Here is a 25,144-nt window from a genome sequence, read left to right on the forward strand (position 1 = left end):
TTGAAGACTCCTACTCTTTTAGAAAATACATCGCTTAAAAGAGAGAAACTCGGGTAGTTGTAGCGGTGCCATTGTGTGGGCACAGTTTGGTCTGTAAAGTGAAAAAGATGCTGTTGTGATAAATGAGCCTTCAGTTCTCGGGAAAGCTTGTGTTTCATCTTGTCTTTCTGCGCTTCCTCTCGGTCTTTGTCCTTATGTCCTCACATATTGACTACCTCCAATGCATTTGTCATTCTGAGCGTCGTCTCTCGGCTTTAATACACCCGTCTTGAGTCCACCATATCCATCACTTTGTGGCTCTTCTGCACTTTTCTCCATAGCTATAATATGGTACGCTGGTGTCTACGTTTCCTCCTCCACGGTTGGGTTTTGTTGACTTGATAGAGCTGGTGGTGGAGCTGATCAGATGTTAGCATAGCTGTGATTTGACATTTGTCAAATCACCCCTCCTAGATTATTTTGCCACACCTCAGACATAGGCATGCAGCAGCAGATATATCAAAAAAGTCTTTTTCATGATGATTTGGAGGGAGCAGGTGTGTTTTTTATTTCCCCCCCCCTAACATTTGGTGATATGAGACCACAAAGCCACCTCCTCGGGCTGTTCTGTTTGGGACCGCTGGAAGCCTGCAGCGGCCTGCCTAATTACCGTCTCCCCTCCTCCCTTAGTCTCCCTCCCCTCTCACCATCTGTTGACCTCATGTCATTTTGTCTTCCTTCACCACTGCTGCTCCACTTTTTTCCCTTGCTTCTACCCATTTGCTCCAGCAACTTCCCAACTTCTTTCCTTCTCCTCTTAAAATAGCAAGTCAGAGACAGAGAGAGAGAGAAAATAAACAAGAGAGACGCCCTTTAGTTTTTACCCTCTGTCGAGTCAGTGTTTATGAGCGTGTGACTGGTTTTTCTGTGCTTTTGCTGATCCCTGCCAGCGCAGACTGAAGCCCTCCACAGTCAGCCGGCCGGCGCCTTCAAAGGCTCCTCCTCGCTCGCAAACTATATGGAATTAACTTAATGGAAAGTTACAGAAGTGAGGCATGAAAGCACAGCTCTGAACCTGCACGGGCTCAGACCGAGCGAAGCAGCACAGCTGCGTTCATTTTTATTTATTTTATAAAAAGCTGTCGGGAATAAACTTTTGTATACCTTTCAGCAGCCACGTGATGTAAAGCCATATGGCAAAGGCAGTGTGTGCTTGTGTGTGCCTGGGTTTGTGTGGGGGTAGGTAAACGAGTCTGTAAAAACTTGGTATCAAATTCAACCCCTCGAGCTCCTTCCCCCACCCTGCTTTAAGAAAATATAAATCACATGGCATTCTTCACTTATGACTCATTGTCTCCATTTTGCGAATACTTTACTGCTTTATTTCTCTCCCCTTTCTTGGCTTTGGCTCTCTTATTACCCACATTCCTCTTTCTCCTGTGTGTCTGTCCTTATTTTCATCTGGTTCTTTTCTTCTTCTTCTGCTTCTTTCTTTCCTCCCCATCCGTCTCTTCCAGTCCCTCCTCTCTTGCAGACAGATTGATTCCAGATGTTGCTAAACTTCCTCCCCCTCTTCTCCCCTCCTTCTGTTCTTCTACGTAAACTCCTTCTCCTCCTCTTTCTCTTTCTCTCTCGCTTTTTTTTTCTTCCCAAAGTAGAACCAGCAGCGACTCTGCAATTTGATGGTCACGGGTAATTTTGGTTTGGATTTCAGTGGCATTCCAGTTGTCCTCCTTGGTAGTGCAGTGCCTACACCCTTACTTTGACTGGGAGTGTGATGAGAATGCACATTTACGTCATTAATCACCAGTAGTTGGGTGTAATTTTTTTTTTCTCATATGGCTAAATTACCACCATTTAAAGAATAAATAAGTAGTGCAGCTCCAGTTTTAAACCGCATCGTCACTTCAGGCCTTTTTTGAAACACACTGCAGTGTGGTGGGTTGTTTTTTTCTTTTCTTTATTTAATTCAAAAAAGGAAAGAGTTTTGTCATTCCCACCGACATCGCCTGGGGCTTTGTGGACTTTAAATTCTGCTCTGAACGGGCCTCCTTTACTGCATTTCCATATGCGCTGCATCGAGCACCAGCAGCTCGCCACGCGGTCAGTATGTCGTTCGATGTAAGCCTGCCCATTCCCACTGTAAGCGCGGCGCACCAAGGAGAGTGATCCCCCTGGGGACAAGGCATGAGGGGGAAATTGGTTCCAGATGAAACAGGAAGTGGGGAGAGGAGACAAAGAAAGGGCTGTTTCAAGCAAGGGGGGGACGGGCCCCGAGTCTGGACAGACCCGCCCAGAGTTAAGAGTTTACAGCTCATGCATCAAAAGAAAAAAGGAAAAGGTTTCTTATTTCCATTCTTTACATCTGGTCCATATTTTTTATTTTTTTTTAAACCAAAACATCATACTCACTTTTCCCCATTTGGCTTCCCTCTATCCCCCTCTCTGTCTAGACACTACTTCTTTCCATTTCTTCATTCTCTCGTGTATCATCATCATCATCCCATCTGTGTTTTGGTCTTAGCCTTCATATCTCTAACCTCTTCAGATTAAAAGCTGTTTGTCTTTCTGTTTACGCAATCTGCTGCGGTCCTACCGGCCCCTTCTTCCTCACGCAGGCTTGCCCTCGATTGGCCGAATGAACGTTTGAAGCGATGGAGCGATTCCCGCGGCAGGCAGCATCGGGGTCAGGGCCGGGAGGTTAACTCTGTTGACACTCTTCAGAAGCCAAATCTGCCCCTTCTCATTGCTGCGGCATTACGGGGCCCACCCTCGAAGTGCTGGCCGAACTGAGGGGCGCGTTCATGCCAAAGTGTAGGGGGTTGATGACCAGCACATGGATTTGGAATATTTTGCTGATTAAATGTAATGAAAACATCAGCAGTTCTAAAAAAGATTTCAAACTCACCCCCACCCTCTAACATGTACACATACACATCTTTCTTTCTTTTCCCCCCTCGGAGGCCTTTCCCCTTATCCTCCTCCCTTCCCGCTTTCTCCCTCTAGTGAGACTCATGCCTCAGCTCCTTATCGAGAGCAGAGGCATGAGTCTCGCTAGGCGGTCATGTTTTCTCTTCGAGGCATGCCAGCAGGCTAGACCGTACCGGAGTGATCTCTCTCACTGCTGTCAAAATATCATCGTTTAGTTAACTTTCCCCATTGTTCCAGTCCTCCCCCATCTCCCGCCTCCTTTTTGTCTTTTCATTTTTGCCCCCTCCTCTTCACCGAGCTCTGTAGCAAACAATGGCTCTTCTTGCCGGGGCAAAATGACACAGAGGGGGGAAAATAATAGTCACAGAGAAAATGGAGCGAAAGAGACAGAAATAATCTAATTAAAAGTAATTACAGAGCAATTAACCACAACACTGGTTTCTGAACAGGGGCGATGAGGGATGGGCTCGGTGGATTTTGATTGGTTGGTGGGACTGGATAGAAAAGTTTGCGAAGCTGCAGTGATGGTTCATCAGTCACGGCACCCACAAGACTGTTAACTGTTAACTTCATTCACTCATCAGTTGTTTTCCCACGCAAGAACGTCGTCTTTGCTCGTTTGAACTTTAGTCCCCTGCTAGTGTTCGGGTATCATTTAAGGTCTCAAAATGCTTGAAGTACTTTGACTTGTGCTTTTAGATTACAGAAAAGGGTTGTGACAGTATAAATCCTCCTGCTTTCACAAGTTGGGTTGAGATTTTTTTGTCATCTAAAACGCACAAGTTTCTTTGGAGCGCCATTGCTGCATCCACTCACTTCTCAAAAGCACAGCCACTTACGCTGCTCTCATCCCTCCTGTTGTCTCTTGCAGAACAATGAGCCTTTAAATCCCGGTTTCCATGGATACCAACCTCACAGTCAGGTAAGAGACGAGTGACTGCTCGCAAATCTCTGTTACAATAAATTGCCAAAAATAAAAAATAAAAAAATGAATGAAATACAAAACCTTGACTTACTCAACAGTACGCCTGCTTTCAGTCGTCTGATGGTAAAAAGCTGGAAGTGAGTTTGTCAAGTCCACTTGAATCAAACACTGTTTGCTCATGGGATAAAGAAAACATTTTGGTATTCTTCAAATGGGACCTGTTATGTTTATGTTGACCTCCATATTCTTGTTCACTGCTAAAATAGTTTTGTTTACAGTTTAATCCCTGATCGTCGGTGCAGCTCCTTTAAAACAAGCTGATCTCCATTTTAAACCAGCCTTATTCTGATTGGCTGCACCTCACAGGCACAAGGTTGGACACGACTGTGCGCCTTTGGTGTCCCTATGAGCGATAGCCGCTCTCACTGACGTCACACAGAGCAAGAGTTGAAAACACTGTCTGAGTAGGATGACGCCTGATCTTACTTTTAAACTTCTTTTATCAATTTATACTATACGTGGCATATGATAAGGATAGATGGACTGGCTCAGCCCCCTTTTAAATCGAATGTTACACTTGTGATAGTCCACTTTCATGTCATTCTTCTTGCACAGTAAAAACTAGCAGTGTTGTCCTCACCATCCTCACATATGTAGCAGGATTCAGTCTGTTTTTACGACCACATTATTATCTAGACGGTAATGAAAGCCTTGCCTCACCTTTGGTAGCTCATCTCTCTTCGAGGAATCGATGGAAGAGAAACCAGTGATGACTGAGCTTCTCTTTCAAAGACTTGATTCTTAGAAAGTGGAGAGAAATTATGCTATCACCTTCTTCGCCTTGCACGCTCTGTATGCGGAGCTTTTCTCACAACGCCGTTCACATCCCCTTCGCACTTCTCTCTCTGTCTTTATGCCTCTCTCTCATATTCTCTGTTTCGTTCTCATTCTGAATGTCTCACCAGCATATTGCTCTCAGTAATTAGTGACTTATATGTGCAGCGGCAGGGTTGCTGACTATTTTCTTATCTACCTCCAAGCAGCAGAGCGCATTGAGCAGCTCAAACCAGCTCAGTGCCCATGTGTGTGCATGCACACGTGCCATTTGAGTGTGTGTGTGTGTGTGTGTGTGTGTGTGTGTGTGTGCGCTTTTTGTCTTCGTGCAAGCGTTTGTGCATCTGAGGGCTGTGTTTTGGGACGTGCAGCTCTCTGGCAGTGCCACAGGAGGGAAGTGTTGGCCTGTGAGCTTTCTCGCCCCCCAGCCTCCCTCCTCGCATCACAATATGGAGATTCTCACAGACCTCATCCTCTCATTTAGTCTCCTCTCCCTCCTCTGCTCCCTGCACTCCACTCCTGCTCTACCCCTGGTAACATCTCTCGTGGGAGTGCAGCTCTCGGAGAACGCGAGGGGAGACACCAAAAGAATTTCAGGCTTTCGTGCTTCAAATCAAATTTATTACAATTTCTGGGTGGATGTCAACCTGACTATTAAAAACAAATGTTGTGCAAGAGATTAAAGGCGAGACAGGAAGACGAGAAATAAAGCAGGGAAGTGGCACAGAGCTAAAACTGAAATGGAAGCAAGTTATTTAAGATGGCTTGCCCGCAGGGGCACACAATCAGTTTCTTAGTTAGAGCAAGCTTGTATTCCAGTCTCGGCTCTCCTCTGCCCGAGTCCATCTGTTTGTAAGACAAACACCTGGGCAGAGAGATCACTTCTGATCTGCAGCGTGTGTGAACTCTTGCCCGGTGTTAAATTCAGAGCCACGGCATACCTCTGCATTTGTTTTATAAATGATTTAAAAAGTCGTCCCTGCTAATGTATTCTGCCCTTGAGCACACACATTAGGAGTCTCCAGCACACTGCTGGTTATCATGCAAATGGAGTTAGCCAAGCCTAGCTTTGCAAGATTGGCTTGTTCACCGCTGCAGTGCATTTGTCTCCGTAATGCGTCTGTCTTATGTTATTTATGCACATTTGAACTGCCCGCAGGTCTGCCCGCGTCAACACGAACGCGTTTAACTGGGGACGCCGCTGCCATACGTCTCCTGTTCTCTAAGGGGGGTCAGTCCTCTGGGGCCGCGGTTTCCTGATGTTTAGAGTTGATGATCAGAGTTAAAGACACACATACAAACAAGACAGAACCAGCACACCTAAGCGTTTCTTTGGCATTTAGCAGCAGATGTAATAACCTGCACACAGGAGGTGCAGTTGTTGTGAACATGTCCTGCAGAGTAGTTGAGCAGGGCTGCTGATCATCTGTAGATACCGTGTTTGGAGAACAGGCCTTTGTTTGGACGAGCTGGTGAGCGCTGGATGGATATAGCCCTTTGTTTGAATTCATGTGTGTCTGTTTTCCAGCCAAGGTGCAGCAGCATGGATATGATCAGAGCGCATCTGCGTGTGTACGTTCGGTGCATGTGTTTGTGTGTGACTGCATGTGTTTATCGCAGTGTTTCAGCCTGTGTACTTAATCCCAGGATCATCCCCTATTCATCCTCTCATCCTCCTCACTTACAGCCCTAATCCTGTCATCCCTCGCTCTTTTTTTCCCCCCCCCTCCACCCAACGTTTTTATCCATTTATCTCCCAATCCTGTTATCTCTCGCTCACATCCATTGCCCCCTTCAGTCCCTGTCCCCCTCTACTTCATCCCAGCTCCTTTTCCGTCTCACCCCCTCTCTCTGCCATCACCACCACCACCTCCGTCCATTCACTTTATCTTTCCTTCCCAACATCCCTCCATCCCTCTGGACCCAGTTCTAGCCAGACTCAGCAGATGTCTGAATGCTTGGCATCAGGGCTTTTTTTTTTTTGCTTTTTTTTTCCCCCTGCAGAGTTCAGTCCCTCCCATATGAAAATGCAGCGCAAGGAACTGCACTCTCATGCCTGCAAATTAAACGCCTCCTAACAATACAGTGTTGGAAAGTGACGGAACTGAGCCAAGAAGAAAAAGGTGCAATGCAGCGTAATGTTCAGGTTGAGGTTTAGGTAGTGGAATCGGGGCTGGCGCTTGCTCAGTTTTGTGAGACTTCCATCTGTGTGAGGAAGACAGCTGCAGCAGAGAGATGGTGATCTAGGAGCCTACCCACGCAGCTAGCTACCTAGCTGTCTACCGGCTGGCCTACCTACCACTGCTTTTTTGGAGCTGACAGGCTGCCACGCAATAAATAAATCATCAAAAAAAAGCTGCAATGCAGTGGGGGTCGCATTCGTGTTCTGTACTCTCAGGCAGCCAGTGCGTGGATAGAAGGCAGCATCTTCTTCCTTTCCCGTTTCTTGTCTCTCTCCGGGGGCTTTAGGAGACGGCAACAACATCAGCTTTCTGACTCCATCCAGACACAGGGTTAGATTGCTATATGGAAGGATGGATGCTTTGATGGATAGGAGGGATTGAGACTGAAAGGGAGGGAAAGTTTTAAAAAGAGGGGCGGGAACAAGAGGAAGCAAAGGGGGGGAGAAGAGCAGGAGGACGTGTAAGGCGAGTGTGTGAATGACAGACGCAGAGCAAAGAGAGAAGAAGGGAAGAGACTCGGGTTGGCAAGAGGAGAGAGACGGAAAGGCCCGAGGGGGATCAGAGCAGCAGGGCCGGAGAGACGAGCAAAAGCGAGGCAGAGAGTGACAGGCTGACGAGGCTCGCGTGCTGGAGAAGTAGAAGAAGCAACACCGGCAGGAGGAGGAAGAGGGAGTGAACGAGGGAGAATTTGAATGTGTGAGGCAGACGTGGACTGAAGCCATCGTCAGCTCATGGTCCTGGAGCACAGACACGGGAGAGGAGGAATAGGAGGAGAACGAGAGACACAGACGGAAAAGGAGAGGAGAAGGAACGGGAAAGTGGAAAGCTGGTCAGCAGTTGTTCCTTTAGATCAGACAATGATGGGGCTGTACTACCAGGCTATGCTACCGGTGAGTTCGCATCTCAAGCAAGAGCTTCTTTCTCTCAAGTGGCTTTTTAGTATCGCGAGGGCCAAACTAGCAAAACAAGATACAATGTAAATGATTTTTGTTGTTGTTATTTATTTATTTTAATTTGGCGTGATGAAGCAGTAATTGCTTTGCTGTTCATGGTGTGGCCTGCTCTGGTTAGCTGTGTCTTGGCCCAGGTAAGGCCTTTTTCAGATAGTTGGCAGAGCATCAGGCCGACAGCAGGGCTTGTCCCTGCAGCTCTGCTCATTTCACTTTTTTTAACTCTTTGCACCCATCTGTGATTGTTTTGATAGAAACGAAATAATTTTTTTTTCTTTCTGTTAACCATACAGCATTTTGTCCTGGTGACACTGAAGTGCCGACGATACACAGGAGCAAAGCGCGTGCTTGCAGGGTATCAGCACACTTGCATTAATAGTTACTTAACACCACAGATTATAATGTTTATACAGTTGATGTGTTGTGCGCAAGGCTGCTCTTAACATATGGTGGGCGTGTCTGTGCTACTTTAGCTCAAAGACAGCCTCAGGATGAGAGCTGTTCTCTGGCTCTGTTCTAGCATGTCCTGCTCTCTGGTCTTGGGTTCCTTTGGGCCTCAAGGCGGGTGTCGGGAATTGGGGGAGATGTCTGTGAGGCACACGCGTGCAGACGCGAAGTAGCAACTGCTGCTTGGATTGCCTGTGCTGACATGTATGTACATTGGGCACTGCGAGCCTTCTCCATGCTGACTGCACACAGTGTCAGATTATATTCCATATGGATGTGTGTCTGTGTGTGCGTCGTGTCGTGTCATGTCACTTGCAGAGGGGTGGAGGCTGAGATTTTCTTCAAGCTGTCCATGCGGTTTAAACTTCATCTTTGGATTGAGGAAGACAGGTGCTGAAGCACAGTTGTTACTTTATACACACACACACACACACACACACACACACACACACACACACACACACACACACACACACACACACACTCTCTGCAGTTCCTGGAGTACTTTACTAGCACCCCCTCCTTTTCTAATGGCAAAACTCAGCTCTATGCATTTTAACCCTTCATAGGTCCACAGCATAATCTGTGTATTCTTAATAGCTACAGTAACAGTAGCTACTACAGAGTTAATACTGTCAACTTCATAGAGTAGGACGACATTTGTAGTGTGGGAGAAAGCAGCATTTCTTTTGTTTTTAATCACAGAGGAAGTCGTTTTGCATTATGAGAATAACATGGAGATGTTAAGAATGAGGTCAACTTGTTTGAGGTGACTTTAGTTTGAAAATGTCAACTTTTTATTTTGACATTTCTTCTTTCTGTTGTTTCAAAATCATCATCATCATCAACTTTATCAACTAAAAATGAAAAAAAAAACTTTAGTAATTTTTTTTCCAGTTCAACTTCAGTCTGCAAATGTCAAATTAAATTTTTGACATTTCGCAAAATTCAAAATAAAGATAAACTCCTTCCTAAACTTCCTTCCCTTGCTTTTCCCTGACCTTTTCTCAGTTAATATGTCATTTGTACTCGTGTAAAATTCAGTACTGACGTTGTAGTTTTTCCAAATTTATTCAGTGACTGCAAAGTTGTGCTAACCTATACATTTTTCTTTAAAAGCTCTTAAAAAAACCATTACAGTAAAGACGCTACTACTAACCCTGCTGCTGTTCACACCAAGGCAGTGCGAGAGCCAACCTTTTATGGTCATTGAGGCTGAATGTAAATACAGACCTCTGCTGTGTTACTGTGCACATATGATGACACAGTGACTGCATATAAGACTCCCAAAAACCAGTGAAGGTTCTTCTCCCTCCAGACCTCCAAAACGTCATGATCAACTCTCATTTTCCCACATGAGCCGTCTCTTTCTCCCCCCCGTGTTTCTGCTGTTTTTTTCTTTCCCCCCCTCCTCTGTTAATCTTTGCTTTGCAAGCTTGCGCAGCTGTGAGGCAAACACGTTATTCGTCTTTTAAAGAGAGTATTGCCAAATGGAGAATTGAGGTAATGACTTGAAGGGTGTGAGAGCAGGGGGGGCCGTGCCTTAGTCCCATGTGGGAATGCACTTTGAAGGTGACACATCACCAGTCACACCGGCTTCTGCAAAATTTATGGCAATGCTCTCTATTTTTGGTGACACGTCTCTATAGCATACTGTGGATAAACATCAGCTAGTGACCGCAGTGCAGTTGATGAAATACTAAAGGTTTGCCATAGCGAGACTTAGCTTCAGTTAGAATTTGTCACTGACTGGATCTGACTAGCTTGATGGTGCATTTGGTGGAAAATACGCTTCATTTCTCGGATTCTGTTTTGCCAGCGGGGCACCTTATCTGGTGATGGTGGTTCGAGCCACGAGAGTCAACTGATCAGCGTGTGGATTAGACTTTGTTCAGTCTGTTCGTTCCCTACACGCTGGGCAGCTAACGCGAGCTAGCCAGCAGGTATCTGCAGATATGAGGCTGATGTCAACAAACACAAACAGCAGGAGCAGATGAATTAGGCAGCAGACTTTGTTCTTACTGTGTCAAAACTAGACTGGTCTATAGTTGTTCGAGCCTGCATTTGAAAACTGTGCAAAATGATGAAAAGCTTCCAAGCTCTCCAGCTGTTTTGCTCATGTAGGCCCAAAAATATGTTTATGTCTTAGTTTATTGAGCATGCAGGGAAAAAGATCAAACTTGAATCAAAATTTAAATTTGGTGATGATTTGTTTGCAGCTGTATTGCCCGGCCGTGCGTCGTGTTAGTCGAGGCATTTAATTGGCAGCCCGTTTTTGCATTGCACGCTGGACACGATCATGTGACTGTGCAGGCTCTGTCACAGCAGCACATGGTCCCCCAACTTGGCTGCTTATGTGCCAGTCCTAAAACGTCTTCTGTTTGCAAGAGAGTACTCAGTTAGTGCCATGCAGCGACAGATCTTCAGGGAAATTGGAGGGGATTCACACCCAAGTCTTTAATCCTCTGGGTTCTGTGTGCATGTTTGTCTGTGGGAGACAGCTGCCTGTGTGTGTGCTGAGAGTATTACAGTACAACAGCAGACAGTTTATTCTAGGTAGCTGCATGCTTAGCTTTATTCATTATTGTTATCCTTTTTGATTATGGGTGTTTCTTTGTGCTTTGCAAGTCTCAAAATAGAAACTTCCAGAGAAAACTAATTTCCCAATTTTACAGAGGGACACACATCGTGCATGTTACCAAAATAAACACTGAGCCAGAGTCCTCCATATTGGTGGTCTAATGCACTGTGTGAAACTGCTCCACCTGAGGGTTAACTGTTCTCCCACCGCCTGTAAAAGCCACCGTGATGCTGTCCGACACTAATGCTGCTGCTCTAAATGCCATTGCCCGAGGCCTGTGCGATGCGGGTTGAGGTGTGAAAGCACTCCGCATGTTACCTCACAGCAAATACGTGCACACAGAACACCACGAGTGTCGTTGTGCAGAAGAAGCCGAAATGTATGCGGTACTGTATCTCCTAGGTTACCTTCCCCTGCATGATAAACAGCAGTGTAACACTGGGTGTCTGCACACACACCATACCCTAGCTTACACTGCAGCAGGAAGTCAGTGCTGCTGGGCTTTTACATTTCATCATCTTCTGCAAAAGGTATGGCAGCAGGGAACGAATGGTCCATCTTGTAGCATTTTTCAGTGTTGGCAATCTAAGATTTATCCAAGAGTAGATTAAGATCTTCGATTTTTTGTGAACTTATGTGATTTTTAGATTTTTATTGGTCCTTTTAATGTTTGCAAATTGTCAGTGATCGAGGTTTAACAGATGATTTTACTGCTGAATGCTCTGTAAATCGGTTGAAATGAACGAGTCGGGAGGCTTTAATTTTTTAAGTGTTAAGTGCAGCGATGAGCTGAGTGCCATAATGACATAAAAGTCAGCATACTTCTTAGAAATATTGTTATTATGATTTGGAAATTGGTGAAATGCATAATGCAGCAGATCACATGTCAGGCTGAGAAATGGGCAGATTAAGTGTTTGGACTGAATTATCATGCAGTAGAAAGATTGCAGACAGTGTGCAGCGAATTTGGACACATTAACCTGAAATTGGCATCCAAGTTCCTCACTGAAATATATCAGTGTTGTTCTCCATTTTTGGCTTCTTTCTTAAGGGTCCACACAGTAAATCATCTGCTTTCATCTCATCCTGTTCTTCCATCCTTTGTCTTTTCCCAACAGTGGCATATTTTCCACTGACCTGCTGCTTCAACCGATTTGATACGGAAAGGTCATTCTTCACGATCCGCATTTTTGGTCTGGCACAGATTTTTAAGCTGGACGCCCGCCCTGATGCAACCCTCCCAATTTATCTGAGCTTGGGACCAACGCTGGCTCGAGGCCTCCATGGCTGGGTTTCACTGGAATATCTCAATGAGGGATTTAATGAAATTTTATGGTTTATATTTTAATTTAAACTGCTCTTGAAATTGCTCATAATATTAAATATTTTTGGAAAAATATTATTAAATCATTATAAAATCATATTATAGCCTCAGTCGCTGCTGTGGGACTTTAACATAGCTTTCATCATTAATTATTCTGCATTTCTGTTGATGCTTTGTTAAAAAAAAAAAAAAAAAATCCCTGTTATAATTTCATCCGAGCCAAAAGTTGCTTTGCAAATGTATTTTTTTCTGATCAATAGTTTAAACCCTTTAATATCAACTCACTGTCATTATTGACAATTAAAACATCAAATCCAGTCATCTAAATAAATGGAACCTAATAACCCGTTATTACTATTATTGAGGAGTAATTGATTGTCACGATAATTATTGTGATTCATTTTTCGACCTTCATATAATTGACCAAATACTCAGACGGTGACGGTTTTACTTCAGCACAGCGATGGTGCTCCAGCTGCTCTTTATCAACTGTCATAAAAACACTGACAGTCTTGCACGTGATGCATTATTGTATGCGCAGGCCAACTTACTGCACAACACACTGCCGATATTGACTGTTGCAGTTTTTCTAAAGGAAAACAATTTTGGTTGGTTATTTTTAGGACACATCGCCCAAAGTGAGTGCGAGTGTTTGAGAGAAGTCTGTGTGATTATGGTAATGATACTGATGGTGATGTTGATCAGAGCTGTCAAAAACCGACAGGCTGCATGTCACAGATCTCAGCGGAGCTGCGGAGCCGCTGACACTGACAGACAGCGTGGGGTTAGTCTGTAGTTCATACAGCGGGTTAGGTATTTGGTTTATGTTAATTTTTTATTTTAAACGAGTGGAAATCGACACCACCTCAGCTTGGATATCTCCCTGATCCCCAACCGTCATCGTTACTCAGTTACTTAGCTTAGTTTTTCCCAACTTGACAACTTTTTGGAGTTTGTTATTTTTTCCTCCTTAGCAACAACTAGCCATCGAGCATGGGGTCACTCTCTGCACCTCTCTGTTAGTCATCTCTGTGCAGTTTTTGGAAGAGAAAAGCAAAAAGGCACATGTGCAATGTTGTTCTAGTAGTTTGTTACCAAAATGGAGGCAGTGCAATTTGTGATATTAATAAAAAATAAAAGACTTTTTTTTTTAGGCTGTGTCTAATTTTAAAACAGTTGTAAAAATAGCAAAGCTGCGTGTGGTCATTTTTGTCAGACGACGTTGTGGTTATAAAACCAGAGTCCTTAAGAGAAAATGCCTTTTAATTAAATATAAAGTTGTGTGTCCTGCTTTCATCGTCTTCAGCAGCACCCCACCCACTGCTCTCCCACTCAAGAGCTCCAACCAAAGCATTAAATATTCGCCGTTGATCACTCCGGAAGCTCCTGACAGCCTTAACAGGAGTCGGTGGTTAAGGCTAACCTACGAGCTGCTTCTGATTACAGTTATAGCTGCAGCATATGGAACGGGAGCTTCGACTTAAGGTTCTGTGTTGAGGCACTTTTGTTGCCAGATATCTATCTATGTGTCCTCTGGATGTGAGCCAGTGCACTATGGATGTACCTCTAAATGACAACTGGCGCACATTCAAGAGAGAGAGGCAGCGTCTGCATAGAGGCAGCTGTATAAGGAGATGGGGCTGTGGCCTGTTTGATGGACATATCAGTGCAGTTGGGGCTTTGAGTGACTGGAGAGGAGAGAGAGCCAGTGGGTTTGAAAGAAGGCGAAAAAATATGGCCCTCTTGCTTTCATCAAGCGTGGCAGGCAAGAATGAAGGGAGGGAAGAGAGGGAAGGGTGGGTGGACGGGGGAGATATAACACAGGCACACTGACTTCAGCTGAAGGGAAAGGAAAAATAGATGGACTGCAGTTGGAGAAGAATCTGTGAGTAGTATTTCTGCCTCCAGCCAGACAACTTAGTAGATAGTTGCAATAGACAAATTGTCATGAATTTTTCAGCATCATCACAATTTGGGTGTTGACTCTGTGGCTGGTGTCAACACCTAAGGTGACCCCCCCCCGCCAGAATCCTCTGTGTGTATGTAAAAACACAGTCTCAGGTCTCTCAAGTAAATCGCCCACTGTGTGTTTTGGGATGAATATGTCGTGGTTTCTTATTTGCGATATCAGGTTTTAATTTTGTGAGCTTTTCAGCTGATACTTGAAGCTACTCTGTTTTCACCTTTGCTCAGATTGCTTTTCATGACACTTTAATAAGAAGCATATCCTGTTTAATCTTATCTTACAGCGTCAAAATTCTTCCTTTGGAAAGTTTTTCTTGAAACCAGACGTAACTCTAATGCAGTGTCTCATTATTTCCTATAATTCCTCTCTCCCCACTAAGTCCCCCTTTCATTTTTCCACGGTTTTCTTTTTCCTTTCCCCCCTCTCTCCTTTTTTCAGTATGTGACGCTGCCATGTAGGGCATCACTGCTCCTTAGTCAGCGGGTCGGGAATGCCTGTGTCACCCTAACACTGTAGTCTTATCCAGTCTGATCTGGATCCAGTGACAGCTTTATTCCTTGTCCTGTTTATTAGTTCATTTATTTATCCAATAATTCATTTAAAAAAACTGTATCTTTCAATTTGGTATCTGAGTCCACAAACATGGTCATAAGCACTCTGTTTGTTTTGTTAAGCCTCAGCAGCAGGATGATGAATGGTACAATACTTCAAGATGCTTTTTTTCGTATAACTAATTATGCTACAAGCAGGCGGCGGCATTAGAAGAGGTCATCTGGTCCATTGTTTGGTTGATATGCTCTCATCAGACCAAATTAATATTGGTCTGCCATTACTGTGGATTTATGCTTCAGCCGGAAATCTACGCCGTAGCTACTGCTGGAAATGGTCAGTGTGGCTGTGTTTTGTGAGAACAGATGATCAAAAAGTCAAGTGTAAACTTTTGCACATCACAGCTCAGCAAACAACAAAACCTATCATGCAAAAGCACTCAGCTAACCTGTCAGTGTTGTTCTACCAATGTTTGTGTGAAAGGCTCAAGGCTTTCAGTGTAAACGCACCAGGATTGGTTTATTTGAATGTTTGGACTCTCGCATGCAGCCACAGCTTCACCGAGCCCCGCTGTCTGTTAGTAGCAGCAGGTCCACAGCAGCCCAAACTGGATGTGAAGCTTGGTTTCTCAACAACATGGAAAAATAGTTAGGGATTCCCTTTAAAATAACAATAGCTTTTATGAGTATTTATAGTAATGTAGACTAAAAAGAATTACTCCCCCTCTCACAAAAGCAGTTCATTGGTTGCCGAGTAGGTGTGACTGTCTTTGGCTGACTACGGCAGCTTGAGTTGTTAGCATTGCATAAATGCACGTAGTCCAGTTTTTTCAGGCCCGATCTAATTCCCCTTTCCTCTTTGCTATGTTGTCACTCTTTCCTTTCTCCACTCAGTCTTCCTCCTTTCTGCACTATGAGTGTGTTTTTGTGACTCAGCCATGGGTCGGGATATGCCTGAAGAACACACCCTTTGGTGGCTTAACACAGGCTACTGCACGTTTATGAGCTCACATGCCCTAACAAGAACGCTTAAGCTTTGATTTAACATAGCCAGGCTAAGGCCCAGCTAATGAATTTTAATGGCGCGTTATCTCTTTTTGAACAGGTTTTTGATGGGCCGTCTTTATCACAAGGTGACAAAGACCGTAGTTGGATGCAAAACACACAGTTTTCTTTTTTCCTTTTCCCCTAACATGCATTTCCTGCAGTCAGAACAGTAGTGGACGAGTTCCCCAGATTTTTCCAGCCTGTTTGTGGATTACGCAGTCTCCTCTGATTCCTCCACTATCAGCTGGGCTCAGACTCCAGGAAGCTGCTTGTGTTGCAGATGGGCCTTTTAGCCTCGGTTGACTGTTTACAGCCACTGCGGCTGTGACTGCAGAAGAACAGTAAGCAGTCGGGCTATAGGATTAGAGAAAGGGAAAGAGCCCATTTGCTTTGCGGCATCTTAGTTACTCTGCCTAATTAAAAAGGCTGTCTGGAGACAGAGTGTCTCTAGGCGTCACCCAGCCCAGATACAGCCCATGGCAGAGACCAGACCAGTGGTTAATGGTGTTGGATGCGGTGTGTCATCCTGCCTAGCTTGGTAGAAAAAAAGCAGCCCTGACCCCAAACTTGATGGCCTTTTTTTTTTTTTTTTTTTTTAATAAATCCATCAGAAGTTTGCAGACGACACAGCCATCATGGGGTGTATCTGGGATGATCAGGAAGAGGAGTACAGAAGTCTGGTGAGGAACTTTGTCGCATGGAGTCACACAAACCACCTGCAACTCAACACCTCAAAGACTAAGGAACTGGTTGTGGACTTCGGGAGGTCTAGAGCAGGTCCACTGCCGGTTCAGATAGAGGGGGAGGAGGTGGAGGTGGTCAACAAGTACAAGTACCTCGGGCTGTGGGTGGACAATAAACTGGACTGGTCATGCAACACAGAGCACCTGTATAAAAAAGCCCAAAGCCGACTGTACTTCCTCAGGAGGCTGAGGTCTTTTAACATCTGCAGGAAGCTCCTGAGGATGTTTTACCAGTCGGTGGTTGCTGGAGTACTTTTCTATGCTGTGGTGTGCTGGGGGAGCAGCACAGCAAAGAAGGACTCATCCAGGCTGGAGAAACTGATCAGGAGGGCTAGCTCTGTGGTCGGCATGAAGCTGGACACTCTGGTGACAGTGGCAGAGAAAAGGACATTAAAGAAACTGCTGGACATTATGAACAATGCTGGGCATCCTCTGCACACGGCCATAAACAACCAGAAGAGTCTGTTCAGTGACAGGTTGCTTCTCCCCAAGACAAGAACTAACAGACTTAAAAACTCCTTTGTCCCACACGCCATCAGACTGTTTAACTCCTCTCTGGAGGGGAGAGGGAGGGGAAACAGGAGGACAAAGGAGGGGGGAACAACTAAGCTGTAGTGCCTCTTCACCTCACTGTACAATACCTTGTGCAATACTTTTTGTAAATAGTCAACAGTGCAATAGACTCAATACTTGAAATGTGCAATTCACTTGTATTTTTATTTTTATTCCTATTTATTCTATTTATCCCCTTCGTATATTTTATTTATATTGTCTCTGTATTTATATATGTGTGTGTGTGTGTGTGTGTGTGTGTGTGTGTGTGTATGTATAATATTCTGTAACTCTGTAACTTCTGTCGGTGCTGTGCTTTTTTGGAAATCGAATTTCCCAGAGGAACCCACCCGAGGGATTAATAAAGTTCTATCTAATCTAATCTAATCATTCTGCTTCTCCCCGTCCATCCTCTACCTTTCTTTTACTCTGGCTTTGCTGTAAATGCCCTTGAGTGTGTGAAATGATTGAAGCAAGCAATAGTGCAGAGTCACCACACACCCAAACACACACAACATAAAGATATATATGTGTGTGTATTTGTGAGCGTGCTGGAGCAGCAGCAGCAGCTTTAAAGAATCTGTAGGTGATCCTATTGCTGATACAGAGCCATAGGCAGTGAAGCTCCCGCATCTAATCTGAAGTACAGCTTATCTTCCCAAGTATCACACAATGCAGCAGTGTATGTAAATATGTCACAGTTTACATGCCGCTGTTAGTATTTATCTACCGACTTGTCGATCCATCCTAGAAGCATCTTTGTATCTCAAACCTTGTATCAAATTTCGCAACTTAATAATAGATGATCCCCTCCTTATCGGGGTCGCTATTCCAGCTGGCACAGGGCGAGAGGCAGGTCACCAGTCTATTGGGGAGACAACCATTCGCACTCACATTCATACTTAGATTAATCTAACCCTAGTAATAATGACTTGGGACTGTGGAAGGAAGCAGGGCTACCCACAGTCCACATAGAAAGGCTGCAGCTAGATGTTGGGAGTCAAACACAGGACGTTGTTGCTGTGAGGCAGCAGTGCTAACCACTGCGCCACCATACTGCCCTAATAATAGATCTGTTTGCTGTAAATATTTCATGGTCGGCTGACTGAAAACACATGCCTGTCAGAGATATGGAGGTAAAGCGAGGCAGGGAATGAAGCAGTGACTGCGTGGTAAAGGAGAGAGAGAGAGAGGAAGAGAGAGTGAAATTTGATAGGCAGGATTTTAACCCCCTCATTCTCTCTCCGTCAGGGAGCTGCAGTCGCTGTAAAAAGCTCACTGAGAATATATGTTAAGCTGTCTCTGTCTCCCCCTCCCCCTCCTTCCCCCGCTCCCGCAGGGCTCTCAGGATTCGACAGGAGGACAGGAGGGTTTGGTGGCCCCACCCTTTACAGCATTCCCACCTCCACCCCCTCCTCAAAACGGTCTACCGGGAACAGAGTTTGGCCCTGGGGCCATGTTTGGTGCTGGAGGCCAAGGTGCAGCAGAGGTAGGGGCTGGTGCAAATGGAGCCCCCACCTCCACCAACAACAACAGCAGCAATGTAAGCACCACGATTTCATTTCCCTTTGTTTTTTTATTTATATATATATATATACTTGATACCTTGTAGAGGTGGGCGGACGGATTCAAATATGAATAGTTTGTATAGCAAAAACTGGTATTGGTATCAGATCGATTGATACTATCCTCTAAGTTCAGTGTGTAGTCCACTGAACTGTATTACAACATTTGTGGAAATGAAACCGTGTACCTTAAATATCCATGGAAAATGTCTGAACCTATTTTTTTCTATGTTGTCTATTTTTTAATACCCTAAAGCACATTTAAACAACAGACGTTGACCCAGAGTGCTTTAGAGACGGGCACATTTATACTTCACGTCTCCAAAAAAAACCCAGTTTCAAAATACATGAATACATGAAAAGCTGAGAGGTGTGTTTTGTTGACTAATTATTATAGAAAATTAAAAACACAGTGATTTAGTGATCATTAAAATGTGTTCAGAATTTACAAGTTGATAATGATTCATCTCATAAACCACGACACGCTGTGCTGCCACAATAATATTAACTCTCTCAAATCTGAGGTAACAGTGGGTGCCTGCTCAGTTTTTGGCATTCCTCAGCAGACTTCATTACCGACACCTGACGGTTAGTTGACTTTCCTCTAACAGCAGTAAAATAATCGTCAGGTGATTTTAGTTTTAATAGCAAGGAGCTACGGATCTAAATTCCCATGTTGTGTTTATATTAGCTTAGCTTGAATGTCAACAGCCAAATCTAATAAAATAAAAACATCTCACTGCATTTGCTAAAAGTCAATATGATCACATTGCCTCCCTAAAGATACTGGCATGAAATGAGCATTCATCTCATCTTCATCTGATCAAACTGAGACATTTCTGTTTTAATCTTTTTCGCTTTATATTAGGGCTGCTCAATTAATCGAATTTTAATCACGATTACGATCTGGGCTTTCAACGATCATTAAAAATGACTGAGCCGATTATTAGCCCCTCCCTCATGCTTTACTCTCGCGCTGCTCCATGTGGCAAATCAAGCGCACTGCTCTGCATTTCGAACACGCGTCACAACAATTAAGAGGACCCGAGGGAAGCTCGGAAAGCTAAGCAGAAGTTATTTGGAGAGGAGAGTGACTGCCGTTGGTTGAAAAGAGAGGTAAAAAAAAAAAAAACTTAAGTGGTGTGGAAACATTATGGGTTCGCGGAGTCAGACGTGGATCAAGTAGACACAGTGTGTAAACTTTGCTATGGTGTCGTAGCTGCACCACAGAGCAACACTGCAAAGTTCACATTTTTCATTTATTTCTTATATTGCAAACATTTGCACTGTTATCAGTATTTGCACACTATTTTATATTATTTTTTAAAGTCATTATTCAATACATTGTTATTGTTAAACCTTTAAAGCCGGTCAGAGCAGCATGCTCGTTTTGTGTAACTATTTTTAAATCCCTGTAGAACCTGAACGCTAAGCTAGCACAATAAATTTTTTTCCATATGAAACCAGAGGAGTTGTACTTACTTCTTATGCCATCAGCTTGTCCTCGGTCACGGTTTCCTTCCACATATAGCTTTGCAAAAATTGCATAAAAAGAGCTTGCAGGAACAAAAACATAATATTCCAGAAACACTTTGCCGATCCGATCAGCTGTTCTTAACACTTCCCACATTGAAAAAGACATCAACGTGAACTATCGCAAGTGACGTCATTTTTGCGGAAAATTTAGTTTTTTACTTGTAGGCCTTAGAATTGCACTGCTGGAAATAGTTTATTTTGATGCACATGCACATTCTTTGCAAATTTGCATCATAGGATTGTTTTTTTGTTTTTCCTGCAGTATATAAAAATTGCTGTATCTCCAAAAATAAAACTATGAAGACACTCAAAATAAATTTCCTGTTGTTGTAAACTATTTTTTGCAACTTTTTTGTATTTAAAGTTTTGAGGGATAAACCTCTTAAATTTCTCCAAGTAGAAATATATGTAAAAACAAAAACGATTTTCAATTTTTTTGTAGTTTATTGCACTTTTTTGCAATTAATGTAGTTACTATGGACTTAATGCATACACATTATTAAAATATGGGCTATAACAGTTGTATTGATGTATAGCAACTTGAAATGCTCCCACAAATGGCACTACAGCATGTAAAAAAAAAATAATATAAGCTCTGGCGGACGAAATAAATATCGTCAAATAATCGTGATCTCAATTTCAGTGAAAATAATCGTGATTATCATTTTTGCCATAATCGAGCAGCCCTACTTTATATGCAGATGCAAAAAACTGTGCTTTTACTTGGAGTCTAAACTTTTAGACTGCAGGATATGTGAATTTGGGTGACTCCTTTCTACAAACTTTTAATTACGAACAAACCTGAACGCATCCTGTGTAGACGGGCATAAGAGCGAGGCTGCCGGCAAAACTGTGTGGACGCACCTCTTCTCATTTCTCAGCTTGTTTCATTGTTGATTCCTAGTCCCTCCCATCTGGGTTACTAGCTGAGGCTAAAAAACCCCAAACGCTTGATCAAAACGAGAAACCGCCAGTCAAGTTGGACTCACGATCCCCACAGGCTTTTACTTTGAAGGATTTTGCGTGTATCTTATCAGAAAACAGGCATAAAATGCAACGGGCGCTCTTTATTTTCACTATAGTTGACTTGTCCATGTTATTTTAAGAAACTTTGATCAGTTATTTTGTTTCTTCTTCTTATTTTTTTTAGAAGTAGGAGGAGCTTTTCACACTGATCACATCAGTGCCTCTGAGCATAGCCGCTGCCTCTTTGAGGAACACGCTTTCTTATGATGATGTCTGGCATTTTGACCCCTCAGTTAAATTTAACTTTAAATACATAATGTTAAGTACACCTATTGATATGATGATCAAATAACAGCGGTCTAACATGTCGCTACTGAGCTAATGAGTAGATTTTAATCTAAATATAAGAATGTATTAAGACTCACATTGAATCTTTATTTCATTATTCAAATTCATGTCTTCTTTTTTGTTTACCAATGTGTTAAAAACATAAAAAATTGAGTATTATATAAATAAAAAAAAGCTCAAGTCACCGTGCAGCTCACACCTGGATAGGGGGGCAGTATTTTCTGGTTACCACAGCTTGACCAGATACGTAGTGTCATATCTTTATTTTATTTTATTTTTGTAACTTTTGAGTTCTTTGACTTGCTGTACTGAAGAGGAAAGGAGAGAGGAGTTGAGGCAACAGGCATTTAAATAAAATAAAAATAAATTGCTTGTCTTTTTTTCCATTTCGGTTTATTCTCCATTGTTTCTTCTTCTCCTGCTATCTATACAGCGCTATAACTTGACTCCATCTGTCTCACTCTCCTCTTCTTCCCACAAACAGGTAAAGACAGAGGAGACGTCTCAGGGTGAGGCGGGTGTACAGTGCGGCGCAGGAGGCACAGGAGCGGGAGGCTCAGCAGGAGACTCGACAGAGGCCAAAGGGACCCCCAAACGCCTCCATGTTTCAAACATCCCCTTCCGCTTCCGGGACCCAGACCTCAGGCAGATGTTTGGGGTAAGAACTGTTGGAGCCTCATTTTTAAGGTGGGGATCAATAAATCAGTCTAGACACCCTGCGTCCTCCATATAAGGGGCTGCCTCAGAGCGAATGACAAAAGAGTGAAACGCTCATAAAGAAAGGAGACTGATGGGTGTTCTCTTATCTGTGTCATCATGTTTGTATGAGTGTCAAAGTAGGAGGAAAGAAATGGAGCAGAGTTCAACGCAAAGAAATGCACATTAAAATGCAAATGTTGTCTTTTGTGTAACAGTGACCCCTAGTGTAAAGTAGCTTTAATTCAAATAGCTTTACATGGCCCTTAATGACTTTTATTAATTAAGCACAGAATCGTGAGATCCCTTATTGATATAAGATTGTTGGCTAATATTTCTTTCCTCAAATTTCTTCGCAGCAATTTGGGAAGATCCTGGATGTTGAGATTATTTTCAATGAGAGGGGTTCAAAGGTAAGTGCGCATCAAGCATCTGATACTCAATGCTGTGACCGGCTTACTGCTGAAAGATTTCCTGTGTAACTGTGACTATTTGTCATGTGGTATTAGCAGTCCGCGTGAGAAATCGCTGTTCCAGAACTAAAGTCATCTGTTTAACAGTGTCAGAATGAGTCCCGCAGATTGTCCTCTACCGGTTGGCAATCCCTTCTGACATGCCCCTCACTCACCATCAACCTCTCTAACCTCTGCTGCGTACCACAGGGTTTTGGCTTTGTGACATTTGAGAACAGCGCAGACGCAGAGAAAGCCAGGGAAAAGCTCCACGGCACACTGGTGGAAGGTCGTAAGATTGAGGTAATTTTGCTCTCTCCCTTTCTCTTCCTTCTTTTCTTGTCTCCTCTCTCTACTCCCACCATAATTCTGCTTGATCACTGACGTGCTAGCTAGCTCCCATCCTCCCTTTAGTGATATGCTCTGATGCAGCCCAGTGGTATCCCACACCGGTCCTCTGCAATATGTTTCTTGTTTTTAAAACCCAAAAGACTTGATTTATTATTTTGATGTTTTGTTTTTGTGGTGGGAATGATTAGGGGTGCAAGAACACTACACTAAGGCATGCTGGGTACTTTTCCTCTGAAGTGTTTCCCCCCCTGCCCTCTGTATATTAACCTGTTGTCTTTTTACCTGCCCCCCTCAACCGATGCACAACTTGCAGCCACGCTAACGTTACAACTTCTCGTGCAACAATTGGAATGAGATTTGTGCATTTTGCACCGGAGGGCACAAGTGGAACGCAGTGAAAGGACGATGCATGGCAGATTGCTGTCAGATGCTCTTATTTTTCTCCCCCAGCATAGAGAAATCCTTCTGTATTCCCCTCTCCCGGTGCTGTAGCTAAGTGGTTGTGACAGCTTTTGGCTCCTGATGCAACAGCAGCATGCTGGGAATCACAGCAACACTGACGCATGCTCACTTTATGGAAGTCTGGGTTCTTTCTGATGAAATGTACACTTGATTTTATTTATTTTCTGGTTTTTGTGGTTTGAGGTTGTGTGTTTTTTGTGTGACATATTCTTTCCCATGTTTTACCTGAAGCATGTTCTTAGTTTTTGAATTGAGTTTTTCTTTTTTTTCCTTCCCTCTTTATTTTAATTGGGGTTTCAATCAGCCAGTTATCCATATTGGATCACTTGACTTGTGCCATCGTAAGCCAGGATTTGTGCATGGGCTTACTGTGGTGATTTCCTTGTGACGAGTATGTATGTGTGTGTGTGTCTGTCTGTGTGTGGGTGTGTGCAAGGCAGTTCCTGCATGATGGATGAGGCTGGAACCTTTTTAGTTATGTACTCTCAGTTCTGCTGCAGTGTGGTGGAGAATGAGAAACATCCACCTGCATCCACTGGTACAACATTATATTCCCCTCCGCCACCTCCACCTTCAGTCAGTCAGCAAGCTGAATGGATACTGATGGAGCCAGTTTACCATGCATCAGTTTTTCCTTTTGTATATCAACAACCTGTGCCATTCCTGGCATCGCTTTAACCTGATTCTGTGACTCTTCCCAGATTTTTGCATGATGTAAGTCACTTGTCAAACAGCAAGACATCTTTGTTTTCAGTCGTCACTCTGCATGTGTTTTGTTGAACTCCAGTAGCAGCGATGGCCTCGTAGTGAGTCACGTATCAGCCGCATGGTGGGTCAGCAGCAGGAGTCTGTAGAGCAGCCTCTCTCTTTCTGTCTGTTTATGGTGCATGGGCTTGAAGACAAAAGGCTGGCGCAGGACAAACAGTGGATTTGTGTTTATACATTCTTCCAGCCAAGGAAAAACGGCCGGACATTTCTATTTCAGGCAATGCTCTCTGGCAGTTCTCCTTTCTCGCAGATGTCGCTGCAGTAACTCACGCTTCAACCGGTCGTATGATTTCAGAGTTTGTTGAAGTTTGTTTTCAGAGACAAATATGGTAAAAGAGCAACAGTGAAATCTCACATTTCTTTTATAATTCAGAAACTCTGAAATATAGGCCTGTGCGACTGTTTAGACATAAATATTTCACCATTACGTGTGTGACTAGAGTTTACTGCTATCCAGTGGCCTGGGTTTAGCTGATGTAGATTTAGTTGTGCATGATTTATATTTTAATCTGGTAATTTGGAGCCTCGCTGAGGCAGTACTGCTGACAGCTGGATGTTTATTCTTGCATGTTTATTATGTATGGCTATTTTGTTGAATTAGTTGTGGTGACGGGCTGTTAATTTACTTGTTCGGTTGGCATGAACTGAGTTACACCTGAGTGCTTATAGCTTGTTTCACTTACTGGGGGAAAAAGGCTTGATAGCTGAACTCCTAGACTGATTTTGACTCAATGATTGATAAAGGAATGCTGTACTGTACTCGAGTGCTGGCTTGTTTTTATTCTTGGTGCATGCAAGTGGAATTGGGTAGTCTTATTTTATTTCCTTTTTGTTTTCCTACTAGCTCCCCATAGTGTGCATGTATGTGGATTAAATGAAAGAGAGTAGAAACAGAGTTGTTGTACTTAAAGTTACACTGTACTTCTCTTTGTCTGGAATAAAACTCTGCGCTTTGAAGAAGTCAGTTTCCTGTATGCTTCCAATGTATCC

The 25,144-nt window shown here is 43.6% G+C and overlaps 1 protein-coding gene across 9 annotated transcripts in view; it reads left to right on the forward strand.

Moving 5' to 3' along the window:
* LOC146671081 (RNA binding protein fox-1 homolog 2-like) overlaps positions 1-25,144 on the forward strand; it is a 55,292-nt gene that overhangs the window by 9,342 nt on the left and 20,806 nt on the right. For 7 of the 9 annotated variants that reach the window (XR_014911404.1, XR_014911403.1, XR_014911402.1 and 4 more), the window contains 5 exons: positions 3,782-3,832; positions 18,350-18,553; positions 21,910-22,083; positions 22,481-22,534; positions 22,784-22,876. Coding sequence is in view for 6 of the 9 variants with exons in the window: in XM_085403253.1 (XP_085259379.1) it covers positions 3,782-3,832; positions 18,350-18,553; positions 21,910-22,083; positions 22,481-22,534; positions 22,784-22,876 (576 nt within the window). In the remaining 3 variants the exon portion in view is untranslated. Of the gene's footprint in view, positions 1-3,781; positions 3,833-7,330; positions 7,743-18,349; positions 18,554-21,909; positions 22,084-22,480; positions 22,535-22,783; positions 22,877-25,144 lie in introns of those variants that run through there. The other 2 variants (XM_085403256.1, XM_085403254.1) reach the window with 2 other exon arrangements.

Source organism: Rhamphochromis longiceps, linkage group LG4 (genome assembly GCF_057381845.1).
Source record: "Rhamphochromis longiceps isolate RC_006_pf linkage group LG4, R_longiceps_female_GT1.1, whole genome shotgun sequence".
NCBI classification, from domain to species: Eukaryota; Metazoa; Chordata; class Actinopteri; order Cichliformes; family Cichlidae; genus Rhamphochromis; species Rhamphochromis longiceps.